The sequence below is a fragment of the Podarcis filfolensis genome (assembly GCF_964270895.1).
Source record: "Podarcis filfolensis genome assembly, chromosome: 7".
Taxonomy (NCBI): Eukaryota; Metazoa; Chordata; class Lepidosauria; order Squamata; family Lacertidae; genus Podarcis; species Podarcis filfolensis.
The window spans coordinates 90,961,456-90,979,113 of record NC_139603.1 but is presented as its reverse complement, the minus strand read 5'-3'; the positions used below and the strand labels follow the sequence as shown (position 1 = coordinate 90,979,113).

The 17,658-nt window shown below is 48.1% G+C and overlaps 1 protein-coding gene across 8 annotated transcripts in view; it reads left to right on the top strand.

Annotated features, from left to right (window-relative positions):
- Positions 1-16,747, top strand: part of SPATC1 (spermatogenesis and centriole associated 1) — a 44,867-nt gene extending 28,120 nt beyond the window's left edge. For 4 of the 8 annotated variants that reach the window (XR_014549929.1, XR_014549930.1, XM_083621837.1 and 1 more), the window contains one exon: positions 406-798. Coding sequence is in view for 6 of the 8 variants with exons in the window: in XM_083621837.1 (XP_083477963.1) it covers positions 406-735 (330 nt within the window). In the remaining 2 variants the exon portion in view is untranslated. Of the gene's footprint in view, positions 1-405; positions 799-3,696; positions 5,181-5,432; positions 6,326-12,366; positions 12,507-16,344 lie in introns of those variants that run through there. The other 4 variants (XM_083621838.1, XM_083621836.1, XM_083621835.1 and 1 more) reach the window with 4 other exon arrangements.
- Positions 16,748-17,658: the final 911 nt, after the last annotated feature.

Below are 17,658 nucleotides of genomic sequence, written 5' to 3'. Positions count from 1 at the left end.
GTTTCTGCGGCTTCTGTCCGTTGGGATGGGTTTCTATTACTTTCACTGGGGGCACAAATAATTATCTATACAGTGGTACCTCTGGTTAATTACTTAATTCATTCCGGAGGTCTGTTCTTAACCTGAAACTGTTCATAACCTGACGTAACACTTTTGCTAATGGGGCCTCCTGCTGCTGCCACCGCACGATTTCTGTTCTCATCCTGGGGCAAAGTTCTACTTCCGGGTTAGCAGAGTCTGTAACCCAAAGTGTTTGCAACCCGAGGTACCACTGTATCACCATCAATAGTATTTACATTCTCAGTTACTTTATATAAAAAAGAAAAAAGTCTCAAACAACTTGAAAAGTGAACACAATGTGCCTTAATGCTGCTCTTCTCTCTCTCTGTTCCGCTCTCTCCGCAGAGTGGAGCTGACCCCTTCCTGCAGCTGACAACAGAGCAGGCTTCAACCATCATGGAGCGCTACAATAACATCATGGACCGCCTGAAGCAGCTGGGCTATGACCCAAGCGTCCACCCTACCCTGACGGAGCACATTGTCAACACTTTTGGCATCCTCCGGGATCGGCCAGACATGACAGGCGCAGAGGCAGCCGCCTACAATGACATAAAGTATCTGCAGGAGGTGGTCAAGAATGCCACCCCTCCAGACATGTTCAACAACTGCATGCTGCTCCTCAACTGCCTTCATCAACTGTCTCAGGATGACGGGAAGCCCTTGTTCATATGGTGAACCTCCCCCCCCCCCCACAGTGCACACTGTATCACTGCAAACACAATAAACCATCTGAAAATGTCTAGTGAGTCTTCTTGTGTAACCCGCAGACAATTTGTGCCACCTTGTCCAGTTTCATGATTTGGGAGAGGGCCAGTCTGGTGTCCGGCCCCCTCTTGGCCCTCAGCTGGCCTTCTTCAGAAGTGCATTAATTGCCAGCAAGCCAGAACATAAAGAGCAAGGGGTGGTCATGATTAGAAATATACTGAAATTCATTGTTACAGGAGGATATTCAAAGGGTAACAGGTTGGCATGAAGGCAGGGTTTACTTTAGGGGAAATGGTCTGCTTGAGTGATGACGGATCTGCTAAGCCATGATTGTTTCATAAGCAATAACTATTTCCATAAGCCATAATTACGACAAGACTTGCTACTGAAAAATAATCAATGTTAAGATGCTCTGTAGTGATGTATTAACTCCGTTCTGTGCTCTGTATTCTAATACTGGTATTAATAGCTGGTTAGTAAAAAAAGTAACTTTTCATCAAACTGGTCTTAGAAATGCTGGTGTTAAATAAATAATTTCTCTGTGTCTTCTGCTTCAACATTTGTCTGAAGGTGGCAGCTGGGCTTAGAAACTAAATGCCAAAAAGCAAAACAAAGTCTATTGTGATTTCAAAGGACAGGAGTGTAAATCAGTGAATTCTCAGGGAGGGCTTCACCTGTCAGAGGAGGCGACTTCTTTGCCAAACCTGCCCTCCACCAAAGTGCAGCAGCAGCAGCAGCAGCAGCAGCAGCAGCAGCACCTCCTCCTCCCTGGCTATTCTCTCTTCCTGTTGATCTCTGGCGAGTGCTTTTGGCAAATCTTCTCACTGCACAAAGTGTGTTGTTTTTAATCTCCTCCAAGGTTAGGCCAGGAGGGTGCAGTGGCTCACACCGGCCACCACAGCAGCAAAAGGAGCCTCTCGGCGCTATGTTCATTTCTGAATTTTCTGATTGTTTGCAAAAGGGGGGGGGAGAGATAGTCTTTCACTCAGACACTGACATCTCTAGTGGTCAAAGTGTCCTGTCAGAGGCCTGCAGGCAGCAACAGAGTGCTGAGCTCCTAAGACCTTGGTTGCTGCACCAGGGGCAAAGAGCCCCAGTAAGAGCCTCCCCATTTACATGCTTTCTCCCGACACCATTTTCCCAATTGAAGAGCATTCAGTCTGATGGTGGAGCCCCTCAGCAAAGAAAAGCCAGGCTGCTAGTTCAAGGATATAGCAACAAGCTAAGCAATAAAGTTACACCAGACTGCATTAAAATAGTCGTGTTTCTTTTGGCCTCTTGATACTTTGTTTTTGTGTCAGTTTCTCCAATAATGCTGTTTGCCAAATTGCATTGTATCATTGGTTCATAATCAATAATTGTAATGATTTGCATGTCCAGGCAAATTGTTTTTGCTGCAGTTAATGGAAGTGTTATGAGTTCTTGGTTTCTAATTCGCAACATATCATGACCATACAAGTTAAGTATAGGCAGTCCTGGGGTCCTGTCTGTCTTGTAATTAAATATATTTCTGTAAATACATTTTCCCATAACATTTCTATTTTTGGACACTCCTACCACAAGTGCTAATATGCCGCTGTAGCAAGACATCCTCTCCAACACATGGGAAAACTGTTCGGTTTTATATAGGCTAGGAGTTGGTCCAGTCTGTTCCATGTCTTTTCTTCAGTATTTAAGTCTCAATTCAGTTCCCGCCACCTTCTCAAAATTTTGCAGAGGGAAAAATTGAACCTCAATTATAGATTTATACAAAGATATTAATCCTTTTGTTATTATATTATATTTTACTCCACTATAATTTTTGCATGCTATTGTCTGATGACTTTGTTTTTAAACTGGGAATTTGTTAAAAATTGGTAGTCTAAAAATCATGATATTTGAACATTTGCCTGTGCAATTTGCATCACATTAATGGTAAGCAGTCATCTATCTTTGTAAAAATATTTCAAATATTACAATTGCTTTTCTTTCAACACCTCTATATTATAGAGTCTATATTTATTTTTGAAAACTGGGTAGAAGTGTAATGGAATAATGGGTGAGAAGCCTGCAACCAGGACTTTGCCCATTTTGTCCAAATCTTGAAAGTTGTAAGTGTGAATGGATTTGTAAGCCAGGTTAAGGTATTACTTTCATAAAGACACCATCTATTTCCAAGTTCTCTAATGTGCTCTACTGAGCTCCTTTACTGCCAGGTAGGTCTATCATGTTGATGAGTGGATGTGTGTAGTAATCTTTATAAGGGCATCTTGGGAAATGGCTGAAGGGAGAAGGAGCAGCCTGTATGAGCCAAAGAGGATGGTCTTGTGATAGAAACAGGGTGTGGGATAAAGTAGTGTGAGGTAGCCTCAGAACACCAAACTTGAAATTGTTATTGCCTTGCCAGGCAAATTGTCTAAACTGGATCATGAGATGGTGACCCTGATAACAAGATCAGGGAAAAACCCAGGTCCTGCCAAATGAATGTACAGAGATTTTTCCACCTAAAGAGCAGGCTAAGTATTGTGAAAACGGCTTTTCAAGTAAGGGATGGCTTGTTGAGAATTTGGGATATCAGTAGGATTTGTCTACCCATATCCAGCTTTCAAAAAGATTACTGTTCCTGGAGTGCTTGAAACATGCCCTCCTTGTTTCAACATACGAATCTTATTTCCTTGGAGAGGAGCCTGGGCTTCTTTCTCTGTGGGTGGGCTTTCCCCTCCTCCAAGAATGGTTCCTTCTTTGGGACAGAGCCCACATGGGTGCCTCCAGCACCAGGCCATGGCCACCGTCAAAGATGTGCTAGGAGTGGGAGGGAAGAGGAGCTGGGCAACTTCTGAGGGATCTTGATGTGTCTCTGCAGCCAAATCAACCAACATCTCTATCTCTCTCTCTCTCTCTCTCTCTCTCTCTCTCTCTCTCTCTCTCCCCTCCCCCCCCCTTTCTGCACAGATGGTGGCACAAGTTCCCTCTACCTCCAGGGTGGTGCAGCTGGGCAGCCCAACCTGCCTCGGCAACGTGGATTCTGCTTTCAGTGCCCCTTTCCTTGGCACCCCCACAAGCCCCAGCTGGCCCTGCCAGCCCCCCCCACCCCTTCCTCCAGCCTCGCTCCCCTAGCTACCCAGAGTGCAACTTCCCAGGCAAACTTTGGCCTTGGCAACCAGAGCCGGTCTTTGCCCCCACCCTCTCCCATCATCGTCGTGCCCTACTACAGCCCGCCCCCTGGCCACAGCGTCACCAGTGATGCCTCCTCCTCCACCGTCACCTCTGCAGCTTCCAACAAGTCCTTCTATGCACTCAATGCCACTGATGACACCTCCTCCGCTGCTTCCTACCAGGCACCAGGCTACCGAAGCCTGCCCTTGCCCCCCGGCCCCGGCCCCTTCCACCAACCCAACTACAGCCTGCCCCTTGGTCACAAGATCCCTTATGGCCCCCTCCCATCTTCCCCCACTATCACCTCTGGTGCCTTCTATGACTCCATCCAGGGAGAGCCACTGAGTTTCGGTTCTGGCCAACAGAGCGCGCCTCCATCTCCCATCTTCTATGCGGTCAATGCCAATGACACCTCCTCCTTCCCCGCTGCTTCCTACCAGGCACGGGGCCACCAGAGCCTGCCCGTGCCCCTGCCCTCCACGCCCAGCCCCTTCCACCAGTCCAACTACAGCCTGCCCATCAGCAACAAGCTTGGCTACGAGCCCCTCCCCTCCTCTCCTCCTCCCTACCAGTCCATCCAGGGCGAGCCACTGAGCATTGGTTCTGCCTACCAGAGCCAGCCCCCATCCCCCATCTACTATGCAGTCAATGTCACTGATGATGCTTCCTACCAGTCTGCTGGGCGCCGGGCGCCAGGCCACCAGAGCCTACCCCTGCCCCCTGCCCCCTTCCACCAGCCCAACTACAGTTTGCCCCTCAGCAACAGGCCCATCTATGAACCGCTCCCCATTGCTCCCACCACTTCCTACCAGTCTGGCCAGCGTTACTCACCCGGCTCTGCTGATGGCCAGCTCTGGTGGGATTCGTACGCACCACTCCATGATGAGTCAACTATGGGCAGCGTCTTGTCCAGACGAGAACTCTTCACAAACACCCAGCGAACCCCACTCAGTGCAGGAACCTACTTTGACGAGAACATAGACGACTCCGCTTTCCATCGGCCTGTCAGGCCCAGGCCTCCCCCCCTCCAAATGCCCCCCCCAGGGTTCTCCCCCCCCTATGAGTGCCCACCTCCCATGATAAATCCCGATTTATCTCCCATACCTTACATAATGTTTAACCCTAGAAGGCTGGGTACCAACTTCTATTATCCCTCCCCTCGCCGCATGCTAAAGTTCTTCCCATACCTGTATCAAAAGCTGCATGAGATTCCGTCCCCAGACATGGACCAAAGCCAACTCCATGAAAGCCCACTCAGTGAAGCCTACTTTGCCCCAAACATAGACGAGACTGCTTTCCATCGGCCTGTCAGGCCCAGGCCTCCCCCCCTCCAAATGCCCCCCCAAGAAGTGTCCCCCCTCCTTGTGTACCCACCTCCCATGATAAATCCCGATGCATCTCCCATACCTTACCCAAACTTTAACGCTAGAAGCGAGGGTACCAACTTCTATTATCCCTCCCCTTTCCGCATGCTAATGTTCTTCCCAGACCTGTATCGAAAGCTGTATGAAGTTCCGGCCACAGACATGGACCAAAGCCAACTCCATGATGAGTCAACTATGGGCAGCAACGTGTCCAGACGAGAACTCTTCACAAACTCCCAGCAAAGCCCACTCAGTGAAGCCTACTTTGCCCCAAACATAGACGAGACTGCTTTCCATCAGCCTGTCAGGCCCAGGCCTCCCCCCCTCCAAATGCCCCCCCAAGAAGTGTCCCCCCTCCTTGTGTACCCACCTCCCATGATAAATCCCGATGCATCTCCCATACCTTACCCAAACTTTAACGCTAGAAGCGAGGGTACCAACTTCTATTACCCCTCCCCTCTCCGCATGCTAATGTTCTTCCCAGACCTGTATCGAAAGCTGTATGAGGTTCCGGCCACAGACATAGACCAAAGCCAACTCACTGACCAGACCCAAAGCCATGATGAGGCACCTACGGGCAGCACCTCGTTCAGACGACAACTCTTCACAAACTCCCCGCAAACCCCACTCGTTCCAGGAACCTTCTTTCACCAGTTCATAGACGACTCTGTTTTCCTTCGGCCTGTCAGGTCTCCCCCCCCGCAACAAGTGTCCCCCCTCTTTGTGTACCAACCTGGCATGATAAATCCCGATGCATCTCCCTTGCCTTACCCAGCCTTTGACGCTAGAAGCGAGGGTACCAACTTCTATTATCCCTCCCCTTTCCACATGCTAATGTTCTTCCCAGACCTGTATCGAAGGCTGTATGAGATTCCACCCCCAGACATGGACCAAAGCCAACTCACTGACCAGAACCAAAGCCAAGCAGCCTCTTCTCAAAGCCCAGCAGTAGCATCTCAGGCCTTCAACCAGAGCCAGCCAATGGTCGTGAGGCCAAAGGAGCGCCGAGGCACCGACAGGCAAGCCACCTCCCTGAGCAGCACCAAGTCAAGCAGAGGTGGGTGAGTGTGTATATGTGTTTCTGTTGTGTAAGCAATGTGTGATGTTTCTGGGCCCTGACTGGGCATAGTGAGCTGATCTTCTCACAGATGGTCACTTTCCATTGATATAGCTCTACCACAGACAGACACTATCAACCCCAAAGAGCTGAACAGTTACAGCGCAACCGAACTCAGGCAGAGTTGGGGCATTTCCTACCATAGCTGTCAGGCATGGGGGAATCTCTCCTCCCCTAGTAGCATCAAAGAGCAAGGAAGAAACAAAGAAGTTCATATTTATGGTTTTATTTAGTCATCGTGGTACAAGGCAAAGAATCCAGTCCTTAACTCCACAGTAACGTTGCTCGCTGAGCTCCTCCTCTTCTTTCCCCAGCAACAGCCCTTGGCTCTATGAGGGGCCTCAGGAGTCAAATGTAGCCGAGCCCTTTGCTCTTGAACTCTAAATGAGCAACAGGTACATGGGGATGGTGGCTCTTCTATGCTTTCCAAGGACATTTCTGCTGTCAGCACTACCCCTCCTTCTCCTAATGCCTCATAACTAAGCTGCTCTGAGTTCTGCTGTAATTCAATCGTGTCTCCCTCTTCAGTTTTGGTCTGCTGGGGTGACTTCTATAAAACTCCTTTTGCAAGTCCAGGGCATGAACATATTCTGCACATTCCCATTATCTTTCTTCTGGCCCATACCCGCTCCACACAATCAAGTATTGCAACCTCTTCCTTCTCATTTGCGAGTCTAGAATTTGTTCTACTTCAAACTTTTCCTCTCCTTCTACCAAGACTGGAGGTGGAGGTGTTTGTCTAGGTGCTTGGTAAGGGTGCGCAGGCACCACTGGCAACGACCAGGATCTATGGAATACAGGGTAGATCTTCATTGAGACCAGCAACCTGAGCCTGAAAGTCGCAGGATTGATCTATTCCATCACTTCAAATGGCCCCCCTCTCTGGCGGTCCATTTTTCTATATCTATCTTTCTGAAGTAAATAATGTGTTGACAACCACATATCCCACCTCGATGTCACTACCTGGCTGTCTATGCACATCAGCTGATTTTTTATATGCCTCCTTAGAACAGTCCAAACGCTCCTTAAGCAAACTCTGGTTAGCTGTCAATACTTCTACGAAGTCATCTGCTGCCAGCACTGACAGGGTGTTGGGGATGGTATCCATGACTGGCAAAAAAGGGGGTCTGTTGCGTTGAAGCATGAAGTGCATTGTTGTATGTGAACTCCGCCAAGGACAGTTTGGACACCCAATCATCCTGCTGGTAGTTCCCATAACTACGGAGATACTGCTGCAACATGGCATTAGTCCTTTATGCCTTTCCATTCGTCTCTGGGTGTCAAACTGAGGTGAAGCACAACTCTACCTTGAGTAGTTGCATGAGCTGCTTCCAGAACTTTGAGGTTAATTGGGCTCACCTGAGATCACTCTGAGAGCACGTGCAACTTGAACACATGGTCTACAAAGAGCTGTGCTGTTTCTTGGGCTGTCAGAAGTCCCTTACAGGGCACAAAGTGCGCAATCTTAGTGAACAGGTATACCACCAACCAGATCACTGTCTGCTGCTGCGATTCCGGCAGATCAGTGATGAAGTCCATAGCTATGGTTTGCCAAGGGCCTTGCGGGGTGGGCAACGGTTATAGCAAGCCCGCTGGCACTTCTCTGGGTCTCTTCGCCCGCTGACACATTTCACAGGCTCTGGCATATTTCTTGACTTTCTCCCTTAACCTCGGCCACCAGAATTGCCTCATCACATGGCATAGCGTCTTGTGCTGCCCCAAGTGTCCAGCTGTAGGGTTATCATGGCATTGACGTAAGACCTTGGCTCAGAGGTCTCCCTCTGGAACATAAGAGCTTCTCCTCTATACAGTAGCCCATCCTTTTCCAGGAACCTCTCCACATCACTGGCATCCCCCCGCAGCACCACTAGCTCGCCTTTCGCGAATGCATCCTCCCTTGTCTTCTGCTGGAACTCAGAGACTTCCACAACTGACCCAGCTGCTAGCTGTAGCTGCTCTGGCTTCAAGTTGTGCCTATACACTGGAACTGGCTCATCATCCTGATATTCCGGCTTCCTGGAAAGGGCATCTACTCCTTGATTCAAACTACCGGCTACATACTGGAGTCCAAAATCAAATCTGCCAAAGAACTGCGCCCAACAAATCTGCCGTTGATTGAGACATCTCATCATCTGCCAATACTCTAGATTTGGACTTTCAGTGTGCACCTCCACCTGGCGTCACCCCCTCCACACTTCAAAGGCTTCTTTGATCACTAAAAGTTCCTTCTCCCAAATGGTGTAATTCTACTCGGAAGGAGTCAGCTTCCTGGAGTGGAAGGCACACGGGCGTAGGTTGCCATCTTGGTCTCCTTGCAGCAGCACCACCCCCACCACCCTGTCAGAGGCATCCATTTCCACAATCAGCGGCCAGTGAGGGTCTACATGTGCTAGGTATACCGTTGAGAAGAATATGGTTTTGAACTCAAATGCCTGCCGCACCTCGGCTGTCCACTGGAATGGCTTCTTGCCCCTCAAGCAATCTGTGAGGCGTAGTGAGTCTTGAATAGTCCGGCACAAACTTGAAGTAGCTGGCAAAACCCAAGAATCTCTGCAGATCTTTCTTTGCCTTGGGTTCCTGCCATGACACTATGCTCTGCGCCTTAGCAGGATCCATGTGCAACCCCTCCAGTGTGAGGCAGTGACCTAGGAAATCTACTGTTGATACACGAAACTGAGACTTTTCCAGCTTGGCACAGAGTTGATGTTTCCACAGTCTCTGCAGCACCTCTGTCACGTGACGTACATGTTGCTCTGGCTTCTCTGAGTATATCAGCACATCAAGGTAAACTACCATGAATCTATCCACTAGGCCTCTGAGGACATAGTTGATGAAGGCTTGGAACGTTGCTGTCCCTGACGGCAGTCCAAAGGGCATGACCAGGTATTCGAAGCTGCCATATCTGGTGCAGAACACTGTTTTCCACTCATCTCCCTCTCTCACACGGATTGGTTATAAGGCCCCCTCAAATCCAACTTTGTGAAGATTTTTCCTGACCTCAACCTTTCCAATAAATCCCCAATGTGTGGTAGCAGACAGCAATTGGACACCATTATGTGGTTAATCTTCCTATAGTTTGTGCACAATCTAAGTTCTGAGGTACCATTTTCTTCACGAATAGCACAGGGGCGCCTCCTGGTGCCTTGGGCGGTCTGATGAAACCCGTTGCTAGATTCTTCCAAAAACTGTCTCAAAACCACAAGCTCTGCTTGTGACATCAAATAGATGCGACTGGTGGGCAATTGCGCACCTGACAGAAGATCTATTTTACATTCATAAGGTCTATGGGGCAGTTGGCTCTCCTCTCCAGTCAGAGGGCTTACTTGTATGCAAAGATTCCACTTAGACCTCTGAGTGTGGAAACAGATGCAACTTGACTAGTAAATCACTTAAACTACTCTTAAATTAGTTGAAAACATATTAAATATATTATATGGAAGTTTATTTAGTATTTTTATTAAATCTACTACTTCCTTACATTTTAAGGCCCTCCACAGCTGCAGAGAGCCTCAGCAAAGCCCTCTACTGCTGCAGGGAAGAGCAGCACATCCTCCACAGTGGTGGGGAGGTATGGCGGGACCCTCTGCCGCTGCGGGGAGGTGCAGCAAGGCCCTCCACCACCACAGATATATATCGTGCTATATAATGATGTTTAGCTGGTGATATATTGTGATGTTGAAAACCAGATACTGGCCAGCCTTACAGGTAATATGTTTCTTGTTTCCTCGGCACCACCACCTTACCTATCTGAGCAAATTGCCCTCTATCCCCAGATGTTTTAAAAAGGAGGATTAATGGAGGATGAGAATATCTATGGTTTAAAATCATGGTGGCCATGGGGCTCTCTCCAGAATGAAGAGGCAGCGTGGCCCTGAATAAATAATAAATAAAATCATCTTTCATTTTAATAAATAAAATAAAAATGCATGTTTGTGGAGGGGGGTTATTGGTCCGTTTGATTCTTAATGTATTTTTGTCTCATGTTTATTTTTATGTTGTGAACTGCCCTATGATCTTCGGATGAAAGGCAGAATACCAATTTAATATGCTTCTGGCATCTGTCTGTCTCAGGAGACAATGAGCAGTCAGACTGTTGGAGAGTTATAACATCTGCTGTAGCTGTAGAAACTGATATGGGAGAGACGTGTTATGTTTCAGCTAAGGCAGATAAAGGCATCCAGTTGAGCTGATGTAGGTGTACCATGGCATTTCTTCTTTCTGCACTCCTCCCAGAGGTCTTTTCTCCTCTGGTCACTGCTGTGGATGCATGACCTGATTGATTGCCTCCAGGCACTGCAATTGTCAGCAAGAGATTCCCACACTGTGGGGTTGATGGTGCCAGCATTCATGTTATATTCACAGACAGGTCTGTTGCCTGAAGCCAGTTCTCTGTAGAGCACATCCTTAGGAATCCTGCCATCTTTTATTTTGCGGACATGATCATGCCAGTGTAGACGTCGCTGAGAGTAGAGTGAAAACATGCTGGGAATGTGGGCTTGAGAGAGCACATTTTTGCTTGAGTCTCTATCCTGCCATATGATGCCCAAAATCTTACTCATGCAGTGTGATCCAACACAGGAGCCTAGTAGGCCTTCATCTTGGTATTGGTCTTTAGCATCACAACAAAAAGCTTTTATCCAAGAGAAGCCTTGCGGTTGTGGGGGGGGGGAATCTCCCTGTGCTTTAAAAATCAGCTTGGTATAGGTTGTTAGCATCACATTCTGCCATTCCCTTTTGGAAAGGCAAGAAATTGGTTGTTAATAGTCACGGCAGTCACCTTTGTTCTTTTTTTTCCTTTTTTTTTAGGCATCAACTACATTTTATTTCATTTCAATTTCACTTCTCTCCTTCCCTTTACAAGCATTTTAAATACTTCCCCCTCCCCGAGGGCGCGCACAGACAGGCGGACGGGCAAGGGAAGCGAAAGAGGGCGCGCGGAGGAGCGCGCAAGACTTCTCCTCGGCGCCCAAGCAAAAAAGCAGTCACCTTTGTTCTTGTAGAGGGTCACAATGCTGGAGTCATGCATGTCTTGCGGCATGGATCCTGCATCCCAACACAACAAGAGGAAGTAGTGGAGGTGCAGCATGAGGGAGGTCTTGAGGCCAGCTTTTAGGAATTTGGTACTGTCCTGGGACTTTTCCTCATGCCTGAGAGTTGATGGCATTCTTCAGCTCATCGAGGGAGGGAGGACATCCAGCTCTCCCAAGACAGGCAGTGTCTGGATGCTGTCAACTGCTGTGTCAGCAACCATGTTTTCCCACAAGTACAGTTCTTGATAGTGCTCTGCCCACTGCTTCATCTGCTTTCTATTTCACAATATACCTATATATGATTTCATAATATCTTGGATCCATATACAAAAGGTCAGTTATGGTTTAAGGAGGGTTTTTTATTGGCATTCATCTGTCTCAAGAGACAATGAAGTGTGTCTCCAGGGGTTTAAGGAGTGATACATAACTTTTTGGGTGCCTTTGGTTATGAATGAATTTCAAGCAGAATGTCAAATTATATTAGTGATTATATAAGTGAAAATAAAATATATGGTTGAACAGTGTCTTGGCATGTTACATTCCAATAATTAACAAACTATTTTTCAATAAATATTGTTTAGTGCACTTCATTCAATCTCTCTTTCATAATATGCAAGTTTTGTCAACAGGACTAAACCCTATATTCTTTTGTGCCATTGGAGGATGTCAACCAGCATATCTACAAACACACACACATCACGTTTCTCTATCCAGGCAAGTCAGAGGCACCTCAAGGACACATCCTGCACAGGCAAAAGCACTCAAGGAGGGCACGGAGGATGTCCAGTGAGGGTGCAGTATGGGGACAGTCCTAAGGGGGCTGCCCTGGCCCTAAGGCTTCCCTGAGCAAATGTAGCACTTCGTTGGGTGTCCCCCTCAAGGAGGAGTTGGGAGATCTGCTGCCTACTGCGGTATCCTGCTGGACTGACTGGAAATCCCCCCTTGGTCCTTACAGATCCCAAACTGGTAACCATGGAGCGAATCGTTGGAGAGATTGCCTTCCAGCTGGATCGCAGGATCCTCTCCAGCATCTTCCCTGATCGGGTCCGCCTCTACGGTTTCACCGTCAGCAGCATCCCTGAGAAAATCCAGCAGGTGAGGGGAGATTCCCCTGCCCCCCACTCCCCAGTCCTAGCCCTGCTGTGGTGTGTTGACAGGGTGCAATCGAAGAAGATGGAGGAACAGGAACCCTGAAAGCTGCAGCCCAGAGATGGGAAGACGCAGGCCTAGGGGCTAAACATGGCCCCTGAGGCCTTTCTGTTTGGCCCCCCAGGACTTTCCCCAGGCCACATTCCTCTGGCCCTGCTTTGCCCTTGTCCTGGCTCCTACCCAACACCTAGAGTAGAGGAAGACACCTTTATCCAGGCAAGTAATGGTACAGTTTCAGCAGCAGACACCGTGCTCAAGCATCGCAGTTCAGGAATTTAGGAGCAGGCCAAGGAGTTAAGGACTGGCGTGGGACGCTCACTCACAAGATTCCCTTGTCGTGCGGGAATATCAAGACTGCAAGAGTGCACACCATCAGAGCGGGCGAGTCTGCTCCATCTGCAAAGGCACTGTCAGCTTCTAGGCCACAAGGTTACACCCTCCAGCTCAGGATCCTGGTCAGTCACTGCTGCCTCCTGTCCAGCCTCCAGTGAGTGGATCAAAGCCCTCCATTGAGTCTTCCTGCTCCACAGGAATGTCAGGAAGAGAGACGACACCCCTGCTCGCCCTTCCAAAGTGACCAAAGCCAGGGTGGAAAGGAGATCCCACTTCAACCGAGGTTCCCCAGCCCTCACCCCCGTTTCTTCTGCATCCTCCATCAGAGCCTGCCAACCCCAGCCCAGTTTTGACAGAGCTGCTGGGCTCATGAGGTCACTCTCTTTGAGTGTTTTTGCCTGGATGGAATGTGTGTCTTTGATCTCTTTATAATGGCTCCGGCTTTCCTGGATGAAGAATAGAGAGTGGTACGTGAGTGACTATAGAAAGCAGCCACTCTTTTCTATAGGTAAAAACAACAATGGTTGCTCTGGCCACTCGTGCCTCTGGCTCTGCCCACCACTGACGTGCACCCCAAATAAAGTAACCGAGAAGGGGATGTGGCCCTCAAGCTAAAAAGTTTCCCTTATTGCAACTCCTGCCGTGGCCTCTTCTCCTTTCAAAGTTGTGTTTATAGGAAGAATCCGTCTATTCCCACTTCTCTCCGTTATGATGTCCAATTAACCACCTACATCAGTCTGCAAAGTATTTTTAACGCACTCACAAAAACTCATCAGGCTCTTAAAATGCATTTATCCTGATTTATCCATTTTAATACGCATTTTTGCGTAATATATGTGTTTTTACAAACAGGTTTGTGCAGTCAATATAATGCAATTGTCTGTGTTCTTTTCATTAACACCTTTCGTACATCATTCTATCTGCATCTCTCTGCACATTTATTGGTTGGAGAATGGGTCCATAAATTCCAGCTGGCACAGAATGTTGCAGCCAGATTGCTGATGGGAGCTTCTGGCCAAGAACGTGGTTGCAGAGGATGGCAACCAAGATGATCAAGGGTCTGAAACCGATCCTTATAAGGAACGGTTGAAGGAGCTGGATATGTTTAGCCTGGAAAAGAGGAAACTGAGAGATGTGATAGCCAGCTTCACCTATCTCAAGGGCTGTCACATGGAATATGGAGCAAGCTTGTTTTCTTCTGATCTAGAGGGTAGAACTTGAACCAGTGGATTCAAGTTATAAGAAAGGAGGTTTCCACTAAACACCAGGAAGAGCTTTCTGACAGTAAGAGCTGTTCGAAATTGAACGGTCTCTCTTGGGACTCTCCTTCCTTGAAGGTTTATAAGCAGAGGTTGTGTGGCCACCTGTCTTGAATGTTTTAGTTGAGATTCCTGCATTGCAGGGAATTGGACTAGATGACCCTTACAGTCCCTTCCAACGCTACGATTCTGTCAGGTGTGCATGAAGCCAAGCCCTGTGACCAATAGGACTCTGCAGGACTGGGGCCTTCCTCAGTTTGTTCTGAAGAAGCAAGGCGCGGCCACACAGGTGAGGTCGATTGGTAACTCACAGCACCTGGTGGCAAGATCCGGGAAGGGATATAAGGTCAGCATTTTCCCTTCAGCTCTTTGCCACAGCAACACGTTCCCTACCTTGCTGTGTTTGACTCCTTGCTTCCTGACCCTCGGAACCTCGGCTTCTTGACTCCCGGCTCTCTGACCCTCGGACTCTTGGCTTTCTGACTCCTGGCTTCTGGACTCCCGTTCCTGCTCCCACCCTGCCATCTTGCCCCCGGTCCCAACGTCCCCAGCCAGGACTTCAATCGCTTGTGAACCAGACTGTGACAGATTCTATGAACATGTGACACCATTGTTAAAACAGCTGCACTGATGTCCCATCTACTATTGAGCCAAGTTCAAGGTGGTATTAATTTACAAAGCCTTGAACATCTATAGGAATGTCGTTGGTTGTTCCCCAAGTTGGTGATGCTCACTTGACAATGAGAAACCAAGTCTTTAGTGCCATAAACCCAGTCAATAAAGATTCAGCAAAAGCCTGCTGAAAACCTTTCTATTCCGCAAGGCCTATGCAGGCAGTTCAGACTGTATCTTTCCACAATGGTTACCTGATGCTTGGTTTTTTTTACACTTTTAGTGTATGGTTTTCTATATTTTTAATGTTGTAAACTGCTTTGATATATTTTTATGATTGAGCAGTGTGTAAATGTTTTTTATAAATAAATAAACTGCGTCGCAAGATCCAGAGGAGCATGAATCTCAAAGGGTAGCTGCATTTTACGTCACTGTTTCAAGAAATGCAATTAAAGAACTTCATGTTAAAAGGCAAAATGAACCAAATATCTCCCCCCCGTCCCTCATTTGTAGTGGTGTCAAGTTCACTCCTTTTTCCTTTGGTGCAAAACAATAAAGAAAAGTCAGCCTCCATATCCCTCCTGCGCCATGTATTGCTAGGGAGATTCAGGCAGCTTCTGAACAGCTCTGCTTTTTGCTATTTTCAAGTGGCAAAGAACAGAACAGGAAGCAGCCCTCATCCCACAAGGCGAGGAAGCAGCATAGCCCCAGCTACACAAACACAGGGCAAATTTTGTGGTTTATCTGACCCCTCCCTTTCCAGCACCAACCTGTTAAATGCGAACTGTTTGGCTCCCTCCATGCTCAGAATGCAGCCTTGCCTACGTAGCTCAATCTAAAATGATTTTAGTGAATCACTTTCTAATAAATAAATAAATTGATTAATATGATAAATGTCTTTTTTCCTGTTTGATTAAGCTTAAGGGTAATTTTTGGTTTACGTAAGGCCCGAGTGATATCTGTGTTAAATGCAGTAGCCATTGTCTTCCGAGAGATGGATGCCAACAACAAAGGAAACAGAAATGTACAGTGGTACCTCTGGTTATGTACTTAATTCGTTCCGGAGGTCCGTTCTTAACCTGAAACTGTTCTTAACCTGAAGCACCACTTTAGCTAATGGGGTTTCCCGCTGCTGCCGCGCCGCCGCTGCACGATTTCTGTTCTCATCCTGAAGCAAAGTTCTTAACCCAAGGTACTATTTCTGGGTTAGCAGAGTCTGTAACCTGAAGCGTATGTAACCTGAGGTACCACTGTAGCTGCCTATTCACAACATGTGCCTACAACTTTCTCTGACTTTGGGGTTTGAACTCTCAAACTGACTGGCTAGGGCTGATGGGGGGATAGCAGCTCCAAACCAAAGGAGGGTGCCAGCTTGAGGGTGGGGAACTGGCACTGACCATAGGGATTAATCAAAGATGCCTCTCCCCCCTCTTCTGAAGATGCCAGGAGCAGCAGGAGTTTTTCCCATTTGACCCTCCTGGCTGCATAAACCTGTAGCTCCATAAAGGCGGCTGGGGAGGCTGGGCTTCTTCTTGACGGCTCAGAAACCCTCTTTTCTAATGCTGCTTCTCTCCCCACAGGCAGCCAATGACCCCCTGTCTCCAATGTCAGCAGAGGAGCGCCAATCCATGGTGGAGCGCTACGACACCATCATGAATATGCTGAAGCCAAAGGGCTATGACCCAAACTTCCACTCCAAGTTCACAGAGCACATCGTCAACACCTACGGGATCCTGAAGGAGCGCCCAGATGCGGCAGGGCCCGAAGGAGACGTCTACAACAACCCGAGCTACCTGCGGCAGGTGATTGAGCAGATTGTGCCTCCGGAGAAGATGACGGACTGCCTGACCCTGCTGGACTGCCTCAGTTTCATGGCGTCCACGGACGGGAAGCCCTTGTTCATCTGGTGACCATCCGCCTGTCCCCCTCCTGGCATGCCATCCCACTACAGCCACAATAAACCATCTGGAAACAGCTGGCAAAGCGTCTCGTGCAAAGTCCATCCCACGGGGGGGGGGCTGCCACCACCACAGTCCTTCCGTTACCTGGAAGGAAGCCATTCCGAGGGCACCTCGGGGTCTTCGACAAACGGACCCCAAACCCCACAGTCCTAGGCTGGAGGAAAGCTGCCTCAATCCCAGAACCAGAAGTCCAAAGCAACATGGCGGCTGGCTGAAAAGATGCCATCCAGTCGGCTGCCGGTGCTATATACAGTACCGTATTTTTCTGTGTATAACACTGTGTATAAGACGACCCCTATTTTTTGAGCCCCAAATTAAGAAATAAATAATTGCAACATTCCGTGTATAAGACGACCCCCAATTTTAAACTTTGGGGGGAAATATAGTCTTATACACGGAAAAATCCTGTAATCTTTAGAGGATGTCCAAAAGCAGCCCTGTATATGGAAGCTTTGTGTGAGGTTTTATTGTGTTTTTTTATATATGTTGGAAGCTGCCCAGAGTGGCTGGGGAAACCCAGTCCGATTGGAGGGGGGGCTACAAATAATATATAATTATCGTAGCCCCCCTGCCATCGGACTGGGTTTCCCCAGCCACTCTGGGCAGCTTCCAACATACCATATTTTTCCATGTATACAACTAGGTTTTTTCCCTTAAAAAGAATGACAAAATGTGGGGGCGTCTCATACACAGAGGCCATCTCCCCCATTTTCTTAAATCGGAGTCCCCCAAAATAGAGGGCGCCTTATAGATGGAAAAATACGGTATATAATAACACAATCAATGAGCCAATTGAAAGGTGAGGAGATCATTAATTAACTGGCCTTGTTAACGGAAAAATCCGAGGGCTCCCTTGGACAAAAACAAAGACACCAACCAGGATAACTTGGAGCAAAACAGCAGCCTGTAGGCTTGGCCTTTATTGATCTGTTG